The following is a 20276-nucleotide window of genomic DNA, read 5'->3' on the forward strand; positions in this document are numbered from 1 at the left end:
CAGCTTCCGTAAATGCCCCGTTCTCCTTCAGGAAGGCCCGGAAAATCCACAGTGGCATGCAATTTGCATATCAAAGGCAGCCCCTTGAGCGCGCTGCCTTCTACATGCTGCATTCTATATACATACTCGTACATACATATGTATACTTGTGTAGCAATGTTTTATTTTGTTGCATGCCGCTTCTTACTCCAATGACCCGTTTTTATTTCATTTTGCTGCATCGCCTTCTGCTTGAATTTCCTTTTCGCTTTTCCCCGCACTTTCAGGCCGAGCTTTATTGTTGCTGCATCTCCTATGGGTTTTCAAGGAGGCCCTGGCTGCATTCAATCGGTTTATCTGATGTTGCCCAGCCAACTCGAAGATGTTGTCTGATTTTTGGTTTTTATGCCACGCCAGCTAGGTCGCCCTCCCGCCTTTGACCCCTTCCATCCGAGCCGCACCCTCTAAGCCAACCCCTACACCCTTTTCCCATTTCAATCAACAGCTGTTGAGTCGCCATCGCCAACGTAATAGAGCGAGCCGCTCCGGCACATTTCATTTTTCCAATTTCTCTGTGCCACTCAACGTCTGCTCTTTTCCCATCCCCATCCTGGTTCGTGCCCCACGCTTCTGGGCTCCACGACAACTCCTTTTCCTACAGACAGAGAAAGTGAAGCAGGCTGGGATTAGCAATCAGCAGGATTTGCTAAAGAGTGTCGACTCTGCTTGAATGGCTTTTATGTATGCAAAAATAATAATTTTATAATTTTAATAAGAGTTAAAAACCCCTTAACAAATATTTAATTTGTATATTTTTTTGAACTGAAATGGCCTATTTTTATTATTAATATTTAACAGAATTGTATTTAAGCCCATATCTCACACACTTCTTATTCGAGTGTCGAGAGCAAGAGCAGAAAATGATATAAAAGATAATTTGTAGAAATAAAACAGAGAGAGTATGCATTTATTGTATTTCTGAGTGCACTCGACACTGGCTTCATTTGCTGTCGCACATTCCTTGCAGAGCCTCCAAGCCTCCAGCATGCTGCACATCCTTTTAGCCCCTCACCCCGCGAGGACACTTCAATCATATTTCGCTTTGGCTTTGACTGCATCGCATCGCCCAACGCCTCGTAGAGATTTCTGCACAGAGATTAAAGTGCACTTTTGTGTTATCTTTTTACTGCAGTTCAGATCGACGTTTGCACTTGTGCAAGATTTTCCACTGTTACTTCGCTGTTTTTCGTGTTTCATGTCGCAGCATTTTCGTTTTATTTGTTGAGATTTTATTTTGCTTTTTTTTCCCTTTTTCTTGTTGCGCCAATTGAACAAAAGCCACGCGCTCGCCCGCTCGACTTATGAATTTTACAACTTCCGTTGCCTTTAGTCGGGCTCAGGCAAGCTTGGGTTTTGTCGTCCTGGCAGCCTTACACACAAAAAAAAAACGAGTAACTGGGATTGAGGGTTGCGTTGCAAGACTACAGCATACCCTGTAAGTGGGTAGAGGGTTTTGGTTTAAAGGCATCCCACATAACTACAATTTAGTTTAACCCAACTGAATACTTTTGTTTAAGTTTATGATTATTGTGTGCTTACTCCAGTGAAGTACCTATAACGTGCTGTATACAATCCCACATAGCCAAACATCATTCATGTACTGGGTATATTGTAAAAAGGGCCAGAAGCAGGAAAAGTTTAGCTTGAGTCGGAGACAAACGACGTTCAGACATGCAAGCGGCTTTTGTAGCTGTGCTTTTACCTCCAACTCCTCATTTTCTTGCCACTATCAACGCCCACCCCCACCGCCCACTTTCGGCTCCCAATTACGACCATGGACCCATTCAAGCCACTTGTGGCCTTTGCTTACTGCGCCAGTGTGCTCGTGTGTGTGAGATGCGCAAGCAAAAATGAAAAATAATCCCAAATTCAATTGCAAATGAAATTGAGGGCGAAGGACCCCATAAATACACACACATCCACGGTGGCACACAAAGAGCATTCAAGCCCACCCCCCAAGAAACCCCAAAAACTGAATCAGCACCCCAAAAGGCCATAACAGACGCTTTACACAATTTCGACGCTTTAAAAGCAAAATAAGGAGCAGGCAAAGCGAAAAAAAATTCAACATAACTGAATAAGGAACACCAAATATCTGAGGCAACAAAAAGTTCACAAACTCACACAGTTGCAACCCAGACGAATACTCTTGAATACTTTTGAAGGAAAGAAAATATAGAAATGGGAAAATTGTGCAGCTGTGTCACAAATAAAAGCATTGGTCAAATTATCTGGTTTCAAACGAAATAGAATATAAATTAAAAAATGCTATTTTTATAGAAAACATAAGATAAGATATAAGTTAAGCAGATAATAAAAAATAATTTTAGTTCAGAAATTTGGGGCTTTTAAATTTTGTCATTTTAACGACTCCCTGACTAAAAATTTAATTGTAAATCCGCGGGCTTGCGGCGGAAAACTCAAAAATTATATAGCATACATCTGGGCGCAATAAATGCTGAGGGCCAAGTCGTGGGCGTACATTATATGGGCGTGGCATGTGCGAGTTTGCTGCTGGCGCTGCTTTTCCACTAACAAGTGGAAATCATCGCAAAAATGTTCCCTGCTCTCTGTTGCTGATGTGCAGATGTGGATGTGTAAATGTCGGGAGCACAATTCATGCAATTTTCCCTAATTTGCTTTTATTTTGTAAATGATTTGATTACCACCTTGTTACCGCTCCCGCTGCTGTTTATTTATTTAATCATTTCTTCTTTTGTTTATCCTGCCCCTCCGCCCTTCTGCCCCTCACATGTTCTCATGAGCATCGTCAGCGAGTTTCGTTAGCCAGCTTAGACTTTATTTGTTTGCCCGACAATTGTTACGCTTTTTATGTTTGCCTTAATTAAAAATGTTTTAATTTGCGCAATTGTTCGGCGATGCTTGCCGTGAACAATGAAGAACTCAGTTCCATTAGGGTACATCATGAAATTATAGGGCATATTTATAGTTCAACACATTCAAGTGGCTGTACATACGATTTTTTAAGAAGACATTGCACATAAGCATAGAATTGTATACGCATTTTTTTGACATCTTGAAAATCCAAATGGAAAATAATTGATCTTTAGCCCCTTAGATGTTTTTACTTGTTGTAATCTACATTCCAATTGGATGTGTTTCTTGAATTTCCTAAATACATATCCAACCATATTCGATTCGAGTATTTAGTCTGCATTCCATTGGTATAATGACATTTAACGCTTTTCAACGCCCAAGGACTCTAAACATGCCTTAGGGGCCATATCCATGACCTACCATCCTCCCACCCATATGGATAACTAATGTCCTTTGCCCGTGGCGACAGCCTTCCGTTGTTGTCACACTTTCCAGCAAAAAGTGTCGCCGTCATCGTCGTCACCTGCGCTTTGACACTTTCGCATAAAGCCACACTCAGGAAAACCAAAGCCACGTTGGGCTAGAAAAAAGATTACGCATTTTGGCCGCGTCCAAGGCAAAAAGCGAAACAAAACGTCCAACAGAACGAAAGTCCGTCCGTTTGGCGACACCCGCTGCCTTCCGCATACAAATTAGTTTTTCTGGCCCGGCCTTTTGGCCTTCTTTTGAATGAATTACACCCTCTGACCCATCTATCCTTTCTCCATCTGGTCTTAGTCACACCAGAACACATTAATATTAAATACATTGATCAAAACAGTGATATGGTACGTATGCATGGAGTTTTTGTGGGCTCTACATATGTTTGGTGACTTGGAGTATTTCGTTTTGAATGGTAATGGATTTGCGGTAGAAAAGCATAAATTATTTATATAAGCTAAATATTAAAAGATGCTTGTCTATTAAATTAGGAAGTTGTTTCATTTTGATTTTATTTGATTTCCCCAAATAAATTCAATTTAAATTACAAAGTTTAATTTCGTATTCACTTGCATTGCGAGCCGGAAAACATGTCACAATCAACTCCAATTGGGTTATTCAATGCAGGGCTTTCAAATTACAAAGGACTCGAAAGAAGAGGGATAGAAGCCTAATTGTCGCAGCTGTCAGAACTCATCTTGGCTTTCGAATTCGTACTCGTATTCGTTTTCGCATCCGCATCTCCACTCCCAATCATCCGTAACTTTGCACTCAGCTCGACTTAACTCAAGTGCCAGCAAAAGATAAACAAAATTTGTATCTGTGCGAATGGACGTTGAAGTCGAACGACAAAAGCTTAGTTAGAAGGCAAAAGCAAACGGTAGCCGAGCAATTTGTGGTCAAGTGCAAACTAAAGGCGGTCGATGACAAGGACATCGACTACGTTGACGATGCCGATGACGATGATGATGGCGTTGACGATGATGGTGGTGATGGTGATGGTGATGGCGGTTCATGGTTTGACTTAGGGGCAAATGGAAAAGAAAAAGTTTCCTAAACGACAGAGCTCTGATGCCTGGCTCTAAATGGTCGAGAAATAAGCCAAATGTATAGGCCGGCTCCTCTGTATCAGGCACTAATTAACGACGGAATAATTTCCCCTGTCAGGCAAATGGAAACGAGCCACAGGATCCCAGTCTGATTGGTCCTGTGATGGTCCTGCAGGTTGGGTTAGGTTAGTGGCTCTCCTGGTTGCTCTGCTGCTCATGGAATTAGAAAAGTTCATTCGGCAGTGCAACTGTTTGGCTTTTGACCTGCTCCTTTGGTGTGCAGCTGCTTCAACTCCTTGTAGGCAGCATTTTGCATGCAAGGCAAAGTGCAATATCAACAAGCCCGGTCCAAAAACCAAGAGAAATATGTCGACTTGTCACACAAAGCACAAGCTACCACTGGGACCAGTACAGCCTGACATTGAACGCAGGACCTGGCACACAGGCAGTCACACAGGCAGGCACACAGAATTTCTCATCGTGGACGAGGAATACGCCCCGGAATTTTAAACTAAACTATGTTCGGAGCCCTGTGCCTAAGGCTGGCACTGATAAGACATCCGAGAATGCACAAATGTGGGGATATTGAGCCACCCAATCCGGAGAATGTGGCCGACACCATATGGACAAGGGCTGTGGAATGGAATGGATGGTGATGGGGTGGTGGGGTGTTGGGCAAACCAAATTGTTGGGAATTTTCATTGCATGCAGCTCGGCCATAAAATAAATGGAGAGCCTTATTCGGTGGTACATGTTTGAAAGCCCACGCACCCACATACTCACACTTGTATACATTTATATCAATGTAGGGACAGGTGGCTGAAGAGGGCCGCAGAAAACTGGTTGCGACACATGAAACTTATGGGCTAACTGATAGTGATTGACAATATAGAGTGTGGCCAGCTGAAAGTAACGTTGCAAGCCGTATTGAATATCACAGTTTATGAATATTTTAAGTATAGTTTAAGAAAATATTGAGACATTTGATACATCGATACATTAAATAGTTTTATAAGGTATAAGTAAAGCATGCACAAAAATCATAGCCAACACCAAAGGTCGGCTTCTAACAAGGCAACAAAATTGTCAATATGGATTAATAGCATTTAACATATTTCTATAATAAAACTGTTTAAAGAGGAAAGTATCGGATACCGTTGCCAGTTTAAGACAACAGTGTACTACAGAAAATAACTGCACTAGCTTCATTTCCCCAACTGCAAACCAAAACGGAAGCAACAAATATCATCAAGCCCAATTGCATTTGTGGCCGAAAACTGGAAATATTTACTTGCCCGGTTGGGTTGAAATTTTGGCATAGCCTTTGCCAGAGGGAGACGTCGGATAAGCAGAAAGGAGTTTCCTGGCCCATTTGGCCAAAAGTGGGGAGATTCGGCCAAGTCAGACGGCCAGTCGAAATAAGGATGGCCAGTAATGTTGGGTGGGTGCTGTTTGGTCGATGTGGGGAGTGAGAATCTTTGTGCAGGGACATGATAAAAGTGGTTTATGGCTGTGGTTATAGTCTATAGGTTTCCCCAAGTAATCCACTGTTAAGAAGTGCATTATGCCCTTTGTCATGTTGGCAACTTGGTGTGAGGTGTTGAGTTTAAGAGCGGCTGTTGCTTAGCACGTACATATATATTCAAAGATATTGTAGACATGGGGGATTTAACTATTTTACAAGTATTGTTATTATTCTTATTGTAAAAAGTAAACTGCAGCACTGGTATTAGGCATTCGGCTGCATTACACTAATTAGTTATATGTTTTCCAACAGAATTCACCTTATTTTCGGGTTTACCACAAAGGATTTAGCTGAGTATAATCCCTGGAGGCCAATGCGAACAATTTGAAACTTGTTTCAAATTCAATTGGAGCACTCAAGAGGCTGCTACGTTTTCCGAACCGCAGGACACAAGAGGCCACGTTTGTGTGTTTGGCAGCAGTTAGAGTCGCCTATGACAACAGAGTTGCCAATGTCGTAGTCGTTGTCATCGTCATTATCGAGTGCCTGACACCCTTCCGAAATTCCGACCACCGTGCCCCGAAAATAACCCGTAAAGCACTTAAAAAAGACCGCATGACAGCCAGCGGGCGACTAACAATCCCCGTCTATTTCGGCTTTCCCTTCTATCCTGGCTGAAAGTCTGGTTTGAGAGGTTGCCTACCATAATCGATGGTTGATGTTGCTTTTGTCGTTACAGGTTGGCGCAAGTACTTGTATACTCGAAAAAACACCGTCTAATTGGGGTTTTACAAGGCTTACATTTACAAATTTATAATTCCACATACCAAATGAGGTGCTTAAGAAAGTATACATCAAGACAAGAAAGTGTTATTTTTATACATGATTTTTATAAACATTCTTATAAACATTTGTGAGCAGTGTTGGAGTCCCAGCCAACCGCAATTTTCACTTCAATTTAAACTTGCTAAATGAAGTGTTCAATGCCCGGATTTCCCTTCGATGACTGCCCCGTTTTATCCCAGGGTATAGGGATCCAACGATGTCCTTGCCGCGCTCCTTGAGCTGCAGATATACGACAAGTTCGAGTCTGCATATGAGGAACATGTTAATTAGAGCCTATTGAAGGCAATCTCTTCATGGTGTACTCTACACAGTGTGTGCCTTACCCATCTTCCATTCAAAAGATGTATTTTTGCATATATTCGTATGCGCAGGCACTCGCCCAACAATCTAATGTCCATTTTAATTAAACTCAAACATGTGCGTATTTATAGATGTCTGTACGAGCAAACAGATTCCCCAAATGGCCCATTGAACTGACACTGGCCTCCCAAGGCGGTTGGTCACCAGCAAATTTATGACCACAACAAACGAGAGCAGCCAACATGTATGTATAAATATGCATAAATTCCCCCACATGAACACACCAACTCAGACAAGCGACCATTCACAGGGAAATTTAATAATTTAGCAGTTAAATTATTTGGCACTTGTAATAAAACAAACAACTTGTAGCAAGCTGTAGCAGAAGCTGCGACAACATCCTCCCAAAACGCAGTGGACAGTTGCAAAGTGTTAAAACGCAAAACTTTCGAAGGAAGCCGCAGCAACTGAAGTGCAGAGCAATGCAGAGGAAGCCGTATAATGTGGCTGCCCCGGCCTGGTCGTGATGACCAAATGTTGTTAAATAGCACGAGCAACATGTAAATATAAATTTTCAGCACAAGATTTATGCATATTTTGAAGTTGGGCCAAGAGCAATGTCCTTGGTAAACACCATGTGTGTGTGTGGGAATTTTAAAATTGTTTAAATTCCGTCTGGTGCTGCAGCTGTTGCAAGGACATCAACTGCAGGCACTCCACTACAGATTCCGCACGAATTATGCTCCAAGACATTGGCCAAAGCAGCCAGCTTATTCCTCTAGCTGATGTTTGTCTTCTTGCACATACTCGTATGTAGGTGCTTATACATATTTATCATAATTCCACATGCTTGCCCACTTTCTGGAGCCATGTAATGCTTGGTAAAACCCATTTGGACACATTATGCATACGCCATGTGGTCGCACGATATTATAAACTTCTGTTTAACTCTTGATTGTAAAAGTTGCGATTGCTTACTCGGCTTACTCAGTGTGTGCATACACATTTTACAAGTAATTTATTTGAAATCTGAAATCAAATACTATTGCTGCACACACATATCCTAAGAGGTTTTATTTTTCTAGCCAGTGCTGATAACACAGGCTTGAATGTTAAATCTATTTGCTAGATAACTGAAAATCTACGGCATTTTAAAGAGCTATCCTTTCCACAGGAATGCCATCTTGTGCAACGTCAACCGCAACGATTAATTTAATATTTCTCGCACAGAATCACGAACGTCTCACACCCAAAACCTTGGACCCATTTCGCCTGCGGACTCGCCTCGACTCCAACGCATCCCCGTTGTGCTGCTGTCACCTGGACAGTTTGGATAAGAGTGGCAACAGTACTGCAGCCAAACATTTGCATAAATATTTGCCAGATTCGTAGTGTGGTGGCCATCTCCCCGAAAAACCAGAAAATGTCCCCATTTCGTTGATGACGCCAACAGATTTTAAATACATTTTGCACCCCGGTACTCCGTACTCCGTCCACACCTGCCGGCTACAATTATTGGTTTGAGCGCTGTCCGCGGTCCAGGTGCTGGCGCTGTGGATACGAGCATGGGGCTATGGGGCTATGGGGTTACGGGTTGAGGGGTTGAGGGGTACGAGGGGTACGGTTGGGGGGCCGGATTCCCCAAAATAACGAGTTTGTGGTAAATTGAATTGTTCGACATCCACATCTCCGCTGCCTCCACTCCCGATTATCCCATTCCGTTGCGTCAATAAAATCGTTGCACCGTTTCATTTCGTCCTGATATGTTCGGATGATGCGGTTTTGCTATTGGTACCTCGTATTTATGGAGCGGTGCTTAAAAAGGGTATATAAGGCATTTACTCATTTTAAAAAGGTCTACGTTTTAAGGGAATACTGAAGATTCTTTTTATAATAAATATGTGCAAGTACACAAAATTTATGCCATTACTTTTCTTGTCTAGTTTATTTGAAGAATAATAAGCTTAGTTAAAAACTTTAAGAAAGTTTTTTCGTGCACCAGAAAGTACTGGCATTCGAGAATTTGATATTTACGAAAAATTCTTTTGTTTTTATGTTTGAATTAAATTGATATACCAACACAGCTTGGCATAGAAAGCATGATGGTCATAAATCTAATTTCCGTCAATTTATATATATATTTTATTTCTTTTTCTGTCTGTCTCTGGCTGCAAAATGTGAAAATAAATGCGGCTGAGCCTCGTTTTCAGCGCTATCTAACAATAATCCATTAAAAATATTTGCCGTCTAATCTAAAGTGCAATGAAGAGCTAAAGCAAACATTTATTCAGCCATTTATTTATTTAATCACTAAAAATGAGTGAAAACAGTACATTCGTATATCGTATACGTCATAGTATAAAATGCACTATACGTCAAAATGTCACCGTTTTTGATGACCACATTAGATGAAGAGCAAGATGCTATCCCCCATCACTCCCCTTCCATATCCCACGATTATGATGACAGATTGCTTTATTGTGATATATCGGCAATAACAACCCAATTCGCAGACATGTTGCGTTTCGGCAAGGCAATCAAAGTGGCATGCAACACAAATGTGCAATCTAGTTGCAACCCCATCCCGAAAATAGCTGCTGAAAAATAAAAGCGATCCCCGTTGAAGTGACAGAGCAACACACAATGTCATGGCTGGGAACTTTCATCAGGTGTGTTTGCCTGCCATAGAATGGTGATGGTGATGGCGATGATGATGATGATGACGATGATGCTGGTCGCCAGTACCAGCTAGACAAAAAAGCCATTAAAAGCGACTTAAATGTTGCGAAATGTTTTCACGCTCTCTGATCTGAACTGCACTCGCAATCTGGCGGAAAACTGAAGGTAAATTCACTCAGGCTGCGACGTGCGTTGCTTATGGCACATTTTAATTTGCCAAAAACATATATTAAATTTTAAAATCTAATTTAAATTTTCACGCCACATAGACTGAACAGCAACAGCAACAACTGTGCATAACATCAAACAAAAGGGTTCGAGCAACAAAACCAAACGAAGTGTATCACAAGAAGCCACCGCGAGGAGGATGAGTCAGCCTGACGAGTCGGATGCCCCAAGAGGACAGAGGTTCCACAGAAGCGACATTATGGATAAATCCGAGCTCGGGGGATGGCTGCTCGGAGTCGAGGGCAACAGCACGGAACTGAACATAGCTTCATGGAATGCATACTAAGTGAGATACTAAAGGGTGACTAAGGAGGGTTTTGCAACAATGATTCGTTTAATCCAGCTTCATAGAGCTTGTCCAAATAAATTTAGGCAATTAAACAAGTTTGAGTTTTTTAATAAACCCACAGTGCATTGCCAGTACATGTTTAAGTATAATATTCCGTCAGATTTTCAAGAGCTCAGCCTCACTACTTTCAACCTTCGCCAAGTGAGCATGCATACAAAACTCAGTCCGTGTTTAAGGACAAAAACAGGAGGGATAAGTTTGGCCAAACATGAAATATGAAAAGTTGGCATGTTCCATATCAGCGATTCATTATGCTGCCACAAATGTCAATTAAAAGTAAAGCGTAAAAATAATAAACACTGTGGACATTGGACAATGACAATGGTCATTTCTGAGGTGGTGGTGTGGTGCTCATAAAAACGGTTCGGAGTGCTTATAAAAAGTAACCACCCATACATACTTTTTGCCGCCGGTGTGAGGTCGGGCATAAAAAGTTAGTCATGCGAAATTTTTGGTAGTCGTTGTCGTTGTTATCGTTGTCGTTGTCGTTGTCGCCGGTTGTTGTCCGCTGTTCTGCGTTGGTCAGCGCTGCGAAACCCCATAAAACTGCACAACTTCAATTAATTTTCACATATGGCGATGGTGGGGGGGGAGGTGCGTGGTTGGTGGGTGGTGGGTGATGGGTAGTGGGGGACAATATGCCAAGCACATGGGGCAGCGGTCAACGGCAGTAGCAGCTGACTGTGAACCCAGTTCAGTGAATTCAATTAACCGCAATTTCCATACCAGCGGCACGGGGGTCGCTCCTCTATCAAATGCAATTGTTGTGCGGTTGGCAAACAACAATTTTCAGACAACTGACAAAAAACATAAAAGATAGTGGTACAAAAGTTTGCAGCAAACAAATTTTTCTCGTGTCAGCTAAAAAAAAAAACAAAAGTATTAAACAAAATGGAAGCACTCATACATAACGGCACAGAAGTATGGAAATAATTAAACTTTAATATGCATTCTGTTCAGTTACAAAATAAAACATATGAATGTTTATCTGACAGTTTTTACATTCGGCTCTCGTTGCCTTTCGTAATTTGTCACTTCTAATTGCAATTTGTGTGTCAGTATCTGTATCTGCGCTTGCATCTGCACTTGATTTTTGTTGACTTTTGCATTGTAATTATGCGGTCAGATTTGAATTGAGATTCAGCAGCAACTAACGATGCAGATGACCCATTTCTGGTGAGCTGCTTTGTAATTAGCTCGTCCAGTTCAGTTGTTGCCCTTTCAGTGTAATAGACAGGAAACCGACTGCGATTGCTGGCTAGTTGATTTGCATGCTCGAAATCGTATTTGATTGGAAATGTTCGGTGCACATTCCACTGCCAGTTGAGGAGTCAGGGCAACATTATGGTTAAATTATAAGCGGATCGTATGTGGCAGAACGAGGCCTATTAATGTGGCTTATTAATCGGAATTTGGCATGAGGCAAATTTTCATCGGAAAATTCGAGCCCCGTACACAGTATTAGCAATCATAAAATATTTATGTATGCATATTTAATATTTATATTATATTTAAATATATATTTATCTATACATACAGTATGTACAGTAAGTTGGACAGCGATAATACTTTTTGAAAATATAAAGTACGTGGTTCTGTTTGAAATAAGTGATTATAGTAATACATGAAGTATTAATAGTAGTATTGATATGAGAATGAGTCAGAACACTTCAAGAGCTCTAAAATGATCCATGTACACCCACTTGACACCGCAAATACAAAATAATGGAAAGTCTGTGAACATGGTGCTGCAGCAACACCCGTTCTAACAAACAACTGCTGACCGCAGAGTCTGAAAAGTTGCGGGAGACTCTGTCGGTGACCGCGGGTTGAATGACCAACGGTAACTTAATAGAAGTTGACACATGTCGCCACGCATGCAAAATGGATTCATCCAACCGCCGCTGGGCAGCAGATTGAAGGGGTCATCCACCCACTCCGCCGGAGCAGCTCGACCCCCCACTGCCGCCCAATCACAAACCCTATCACAGGCGAGGCCATTGTGCTCCAACGCATTTGATTTCAATATTCCCCCTTTCGTGGCCACTTCAGTCGGCGGCGTTGCCAATTAACATGGCCGTCGGTTGGCTTCTGTGCTGTTGTCTGATTTCAATCCGATTTGCTAAAAAAACAACGTAGAAAGCTCTAGAGTCTAGACTAGTTCGGTTATGAGACTATTAGATACCCTGTATTGAGCTGCAGCCGAGTCATTTGCCTTTTAGAATAAAACGGAATGTATTACTAATAATTATGTTATATTTTTATATTACTGTAATATATAGTAAGGAAATACACTAACATCCCAAAAAGTACTACAATCCGAGAGTATCAAATAAACTACCCAAAAAACGGAAAAAGCGAGAAAGTAGAACTTCCGGCTATGACTGTCGCATGTCAATTTGGCCATCCATTCTTTATTTTTTTTTTTTTTGTGAATGTTATCCATCGCTCCCTTATCATAAGAACTATGGGGCAAGGTGGGGAAGCGGGTGAAGTTACTTGTGCAACGTAGCATGAAATTTGTTTGTTTACAACTGCAAACTCCATTCCATGGTCCTGTGTAAAGCGGCTCCTTCCCTCGGTTTTCGTTGCTGCTGCTGCTATCAAATACCGGAAATTATTGTATGTTATGCCAACGTCAACATTGCCCCCGTGGCATCATCGTTATCGAAACGCGGCGTAAATCCTGTATTTATGTATTTTTGGCTGCTTATTTCATGCATCGTTGACTGATACATATTCATAGCAACACGATACCCATCAGCATTGCGCTGGAGAAAATTGTATTCAAATACTTAGTCGATGATACAAGTTTTCGTTGGAATTTTGTTGCCCGAAATTCAAGAAGAGAGGAACGCCACATGAATGATAGCAAAACTAATGAATAGAATTTTTTGCCTTCCAACTTTCAGATTCCCGAAATGGCTGCTCATTAATCAAGGAAATAAAAGAACAGCAGCAGCTCATTAAGCACAAAACTATTTATTTAAAGTTTTAACAGTCGCAACTATTACCCTTCTTTGTTGAAGCCCAGTTTATACAACTCGAAATGAATCGAGTTTAAAACATCTGCGTGTCATTGACATTTATGCGCCAATAAGTTCACAGTTCAGGAAAAGTTAATGGGCCTCCTGGCCGAAATGAAGGAATGAGTCGAGTGCGGGGCAGCTGTTGTGCGGGGGACGCATTTTTCTATAAATTTGCATAGTGTTATAGCAAGTGCAATCAAATAGTCGTAAATAAATGTGAGCCGCATTGCATTTATGGCACTTGCAGCGACTGCACATAAAGTTCCCACAGGCATGGTCAATGCTCTCGAGAACCCGAAGGATAACCGGAAAACTGGGGAGTGGAATGGAATTGAATGGAATGGAGTGGAATGGAATGGGTTGAGGGGTTGCAAGGAGCGGATCCTGTCGAGGAGTACTATATAAGGAGCAACAGTGACGCCAGCAAACAATGTGCCACTCGAGCTGCTTTCTGTTTTGCTGTGCAAAAATTATATTACAACATTGTGTATAAATTGTGATTTCCAGGCAACAGCAGCTAAGGCAACGTTCAAGAACACATTGCACTTGGGTGCACTGAAAAAATGCAAGATTTATTGAAGATTTATATACGACAGATTTATTTTCTTGTAGATTACTGTTGTTGTAGAGCATATAACACAAAATACCATAAAGATTTTGTGCGCGGAAGTTCTTATCTTCATTCAAAGGTAGTTTAGTTTTAATCAGTTTATTTTTCTTATCAAAGCTTGGTACCATAAGTTTATCTACCCAATCTTTCTAGAAAGCCCTAACTTGCTTAGTTTCACATATATTTTTGAGCAACCAAACTTTGATGACTTTCTGCCAGTGTAATTGAGTACTTGTGTTGCGGCGTATGTTAACCCCTTGGCTGCTTCTGGGGTCGCCGGGCTCACGCTTCGTAACTTGGCTGCCTGCAAGTTGGCGGGAGTGGAGCAGCGAGACATTGTGCCAGCTAGGGGCTATAAATGGGTTGGCTGGGAAAATCGACTGGGTGGTGGATAGGGTGGGGTTAGGGCCAGCCAAGGGGGCGGATAAGCAATGTGCGTGCGCCGCTTGGTCGGTTTTAACACGCACTTAACGCACCCCTTGTCGCCGGCACCCCCTTAAAATGGATGAATGAGTGTGTACACACCAACAATGTAATCTAGGGTCCGTCGACGACTGCTCATTTCCACTACAAAAGTTAATATGCTGCTAAAATGGCATTAAAAGTGCGGTGGTGTTGTGTGTGAGTGTGCGTCGCCAGTGGGTTAAGAAACTCCTGATAACTCCAGAATCATAAACACCTCGCGACACACTTGCCTCCCTACTACCGAGGCTAATAAAGTTGGACCAGCTGGGGAGGCAAAACTTAAGGGGGAAAAAACCAGGCGAAATATGCGGGTTACTATGAACTAGGGGGTAGCAAAAACTCATAAATAGAAAATGAGTAAGCGCGCGCCGAGTGGCGCGAGTGGCAAAGGCGACCATTTTGCACTTTTCACAAATTAAAGTTTATGTTCCGCTCCCCGCGACTAAGTGACCAATGGCAGTTGTGTGGAAAAACCTTTGACACCGCTGTTTTACTTTCCACGCTTGTCATGTCAACTTTGAGCACTTAATTGTGCCATTTAATAATAGTAGCCAGAGCCCTGAGTCATTCGAACGATTAAGATGTATCGTTAGGTTGGTGAAAAAGGCTACCAATAAATGGAGCTTTAAAACACAATATTACTCACATGGTTATCTGCTGTTCGAAATAAAAATCGAAATAAATTTTAAAACTGATTGAGACGCTTTAATTTTGTAATTGTGATGGAAACATTTAATTTCAAATGCAAGCCAATTAATTGCCTTGTAATGCGATCTAAGTAAATAACAGCGATTTAATATAATGGAATGTCAAGTTCGTTGTTTTAATCGGAATTTGCACTTTACATCAATCAAAATGTGCAGGAGTAACAATCAAACTGAATAGCACTGAATAAGCTGACAGGTGGGCGGTGGGTGTGGCCCGTGTGTGAGCTCATTAAACTGATTACGCCGCACCCCCAAAAAACACATCACATATATACACTTGCGACTTGGCTAAATGCACCCATGACTATAGTTTTGTCAAGTGTTGTTGTTGATTCCCTGTGCATGTGTGTGTTTTTCTGGGAATGTCAAATTGCATACAATTTTTGCCAGCACCAACAATGGGTTGTAGATTGTCAAAAAGGGAACAAGTTTGCCAACAAAGCTGCTCTATGGTGCAGCTCAACCAAAATAGCCACCATTGCTCCCATTTCACTTGTTTAGCTATGCATTAGATTCTTCCTCTTCTATTGTTGCAACAACTTTATATGGTTATGGGAACGTTTTTGCTTGCACTTCTAGAAAATAAATCGATTTATTTGCTACCCTTTAACACTCGATCTTATATGGTTATAATATTTTTCGATGTGGACATATATAATTATTTGATCTTTGAATACAATGCATTAGCTACAAATGATTATTTGTAGATAATGGGAAAATTTTATATTTTTAGTAATTTAATACCCCTTAAACAGTACTGCTGAGATATATCTGTATATCTAACAACAAGAGCAACATTTTCGGACAGTGCACGTGTGTAAAGTAACCGCCGGTCTGGAAGCTGATGTCGTCATAGTTGGCGGCGCTGCCTGCACAATAACCACGACGATGCATCCGCTTTTTTTCAGTTTTGCAGTTGCAACTTTTCATTGTCAGTGTCATTGTTGCAGCGATATTATGTACGAGTACGTTCGAGTGTGTGCGATTCTGGGGGCAGGCACACCTTCTTTGGTGGCACCATTGTTGCCGACGAGTTGCATAAAAAATTGACCATTGAACCGGCTAGAGGAGAATATTCCTCTTATTTTCTTCGCTTTATACGGCGCTTCATGCGTGGCTTGCTTTTAAAATGAAGTCGCTGGGTTTCGCTTTTTTGCATAAACCATGAAATACGTTGCTGCACGTTGCCCGTTTTGCCGATTTCAACGGTACGAAAGTTTTTCTGTCGCTTCTGTGTCGGCACAGCTGACGGATCAAAGTTTCCATCGCCATTGGCGGCGTAAAACTCTAACTATATACTCAGTTTTCGTTTCAATTCCAGTCGACATATTCTAATTGGGCAGGAAAAACATTGTTTCAGAATTTGGAAAACTTTGACTTTCAATTAGAACTGTCTTCTTTTTGCTAGACATCATAAAATTTAAATTAAAAATAAATCTTAAAAAAAAATGTTACTTAAAAACAAGAGAGAACGTTGTAGTCGAGTGACACAACTATCAGATACCCCTTACTACTTCCTCCGTACTTTTACATGAACTCTAGTAAGTTATAGTGAACTTGAAATAATTTTTTAAAATACAAATTTTTCTAGAAGTGGGTGAGGTAATGTTTTAAAACACATATGTATGCACTGTACAAGGAAAAGACATCAAGGACAACGTTTTTCAAATCATATTTATCGAAGCTCCGAAGCTACCGTGACATTAGCTAAGCTCTACAGCCAGATTTCTCACTGCTCCGACAAACAAGTTGTTAAGCCCTACAACTTCCGAGCCCCACACAGTTTTTATCAAAATTGTGAGGCTTGACAAACTGACAGCCAACTGAAGAGATGAGCGCATGCGAAATGATTAGCAGCCACTCGCGACTTGTCATAACTCAGGTGTCAAAACAGAAACGAAATGTTATCAAACAATTTCAAGCCTGACTGGTGTCTCCATCCTCGAAACGTTGAAGGAACCATGAATGAGTACAAGTACAAAATAAAGTCTGAAACTTTACGGCGAGATGCTAGCCGGCTAAATAAATCACATTTAACAATGTGCTAGGGGTATTTTTCATTTCTGCATCGGCTGGCAACTTACTTTTGAAAAGTGGGAAAAGCAACTTATTTCGACTTACCTTCGCGCACATTTTCGTAGGCGTCCTCGACATGTGACTCCTTGTAGATAATGGAGTGAAAATCAAGTTCGTCCTCGGCATTACGCTCCTTTTCCTCGTCCTCGGAATACTCTGTTGTGGGTGGGAATGTTGATGTCGACGACGACGACGACGACGACGATTCGGAATACTCTGGAAGCTGGTGGCTCGTCGTTGTGGATTCAGCAATTTTCTTTATAAAGTTCTCTGTCTTAGTATTAGCGGCAGTAGTACTGGTGTTGCTTTTGGCCAAAGGCCGTGTTGGTTGTGTGTTTTTTGTGGCTGTTGTTGCTGAGGATGTCGTCGATGTTGGTGGTGTTGTTGTCGCCGTGCGATTTGTGGGAAAATAATGTTTGGCATGTTCAACATAATAGGCATCACGTTCCGTTATAATTTTACCCTCGAATACCCCATTGTGTATGGAACCAAATACATAACTATTACGATCCCCTATCACTTCGCCCTCATAGATATGATCCGTGGAGACATCAATGGGACCTTTGCTATCATAAAACTGCAAATACAAAGTGCAAACATTAGAATACACGTTCGGCTGATTTAGATAGCCATACTCACGTCTAACTTATTGCTAAATGTATTTAAATCACGTTTTAATCTAAGATGGAAGTCTCTTCCATGTGATGCAAACTTTAAATGTACATAATGATCTTTGGTCACTGATCGTCGCGCTCTATTGTGACTAGCTCGGATGTGCTCGTGATCATAGTCGAGTGTTTCATAGTGGGATATGTATTCGTTAAGTCGCTCATGACCTGTAATGAAAGCGAGAAATAGGTTCATATTAATATAAAGTGTAAGCTTTTTCAATAAGAGAATATGCCAAAAGGCTTTTCTTAAAATCAAAGCAAATAAAATTTGATTGCAGTATTGGTGAATAAAAATAGTTTAGCAGAAATGAAAAACTGCATGAAAAACCGTTGCTTGTTAAATCTTGAAAATCGATTGCAGAAAGAAAACCGAGAAACAATTTGATAACCGCAATTGAAATTAAATTGAAAACCGGAAATTGAAACACAACACCACACCAACCAGACCAGTCCACACCAGACTTTCGATGTGTTTATGTCCATCTCAGGAGCAGCCAGGACTGGCCTGAAAGTCCTTTGATTACTTTCACATCCTTGTCAGCGCTCGAACACTACCTTCACTTAATACTTTTAACATTTGATTGCATTTATGCAATAAGGGATAGTATGGTCTTGGTATTGGCGTTGGTATTGGTGTGCTGCAGCTTTCCGTAATGCATTTACTATTGCAGTGGCCCTGTGATGACTAAAAGTAGTTTCAGCACATGCCACAGCCAACTGCCTAACTGATGGCAAGTGGCACTTCTGTGTGTGGGCGTTACTGGATTGCTCTCCGACTGCCGCAAACATATTTATTTTGGCAGATGGACTGGAAAAATGGAAAGGCAAGCAAGGACGACAGGAAAATGGCATGCAAGGCGTCGCTTTGCGTCCTTTTCCTCCTGGCCAGTTGAAGTTGCCACAACGTTTTTAATGCACTTACAACGCACACAGTTGCACGCATAACTGCATTACTTAACAGGGAATTTTCGTCTGCCAGTTAGGGCTAAGAGCCCCGGCCATCAAGGCCGCCTGTTTACCTAATGGAGTGTGTTGCCAACTAGAGTGTGCAGCTCATGGATGGCTGTGGTCCCAAAAAAAGCAAAATGTTCCAGCTATGTTTTGTTCCGATCTTATAAATTGTAGTTTTTCTGTTTAAAGAAACAGTTACATTTTTTAGGAGTGGGTAAGAGACTTTTTGGAAACTTAACAAAGGGGTGAAAAAGTAAATGCCTTTAATTTAACATTCGTCTATTTTTAATTCTTTTTGAATGCATTACCATAGTGGATTAAAGGCACGTAGCATCATTAGTTTGGTCAGTCCTTATTTGGCATTAAATTAATTAAAATTTGGCCAACGAAAAATAATATAAGCTTAAAAGAAACATAAAAGCGAACTGGCAGGATGCGGGTTCCACTTCAAAACGACTGTCAGAAAAATTACACAGAGCCAAAAAGTATCAGGAAAAAATCCCTCCATCACGAAATAAGCGCCAAAGGTTCTAAAAACGAGTAATATAGGGGCAGGGGCTGAGTGCTTGGTAATTAAAATGAATGTTCAAGCAAACATTAAACAACGATTTTTGTACGTTTCTTTTTGTGCTAACGTCATGATGAATCAAGCCAGAATAAAAGGGAACAACCTGCAGCAGTGGGGAAATGTAAGGGATCCCTTGGCCAAAGGGGTCATTTAACTAGTTGACCCACAAAACGGTACAAAGGTTTACCCAGCATCGTTCCCTGTGGTTCAACAATGCGGAAAGCCCTCTCAGCAACTGATTAAACAAAGCTAAAACACCGAGGGGAAAAGAATTGCTCGAAAAAATAAGCGAAAGGTGGCATCAATAGATTCCGCGAAATTACAGAAAGTGAGATTTTAATGGTCACGAAAACGCACTAAAAATTTGACATTCAATAGTGAAAGTAATGTAAACTAATCTTAAAAATAGGCTTTACATTCACTTTAAGTTTCGTATTTTAAAATCACGTATTTACTTGTTGCATTCAAGCACACAATTGAAAAATATTTAATATTGGATCAAAGTACTCAGAGGGGTAGGTGATGTTTTGCAGAATAGTTTTCACTGCCAGCATGACATCAATTTGAAGCTTTGAATTTATCCCAATCAGTGACACCTTGACTTACATTTTGCCTGTTGCTTTCCGGTTTTTCCGGCCAGCTCTTTTTATTTCCCATCGAACTCCTCCCCCTGGGCTTCTCTGCTCAGCTGCTGCACAACTGGCACAAATAAATAGAAAAACTAAAAAAAAAAAAAACAATCGAGGAAGAAGAAAAACCCGCTAGAAACTACTTTCGCTACTTGCTTTCATGGGAAAGGGGGTGATTGCGGAAAATTGAATATGGCTAAATGCGCTTGACCAAAGAAAAGGCCAGCACAAACACGAAGTAAACAACAAACACGGTGGTGACTGGCTGTGCCCGACTTTTCCAAGCCATGAAAACAA

At 41.2% G+C, this 20276-nt stretch overlaps 1 protein-coding gene across 3 annotated transcripts in view; it reads right to left on the reverse strand.

Annotated features, from left to right (window-relative positions):
• LOC6540795 (disintegrin and metalloproteinase domain-containing protein 10) overlaps positions 1–20276 on the reverse strand; it is an 81033-nt gene that overhangs the window by 9759 nt on the left and 50998 nt on the right. For all 3 annotated transcript variants that reach the window (XM_015159467.2, XM_026978231.1, XM_001969561.3), the window contains 2 exons: positions 17800–17996; positions 17206–17737 (listed from right to left, as the gene is read on the reverse strand). In XM_015159467.2, the coding sequence (XP_015014953.1) occupies positions 17206–17737; positions 17800–17996 (729 nt within the window). The remainder of the gene's footprint in view (positions 1–17205; positions 17738–17799; positions 17997–20276) is intronic.

Source organism: Drosophila erecta, unplaced genomic scaffold (assembly GCF_003286155.1).
Source record: "Drosophila erecta strain 14021-0224.00,06,07 unplaced genomic scaffold, DereRS2 tig00000055-arrow-pilon, whole genome shotgun sequence".
NCBI classification, from domain to species: Eukaryota; Metazoa; Arthropoda; class Insecta; order Diptera; family Drosophilidae; genus Drosophila; species Drosophila erecta.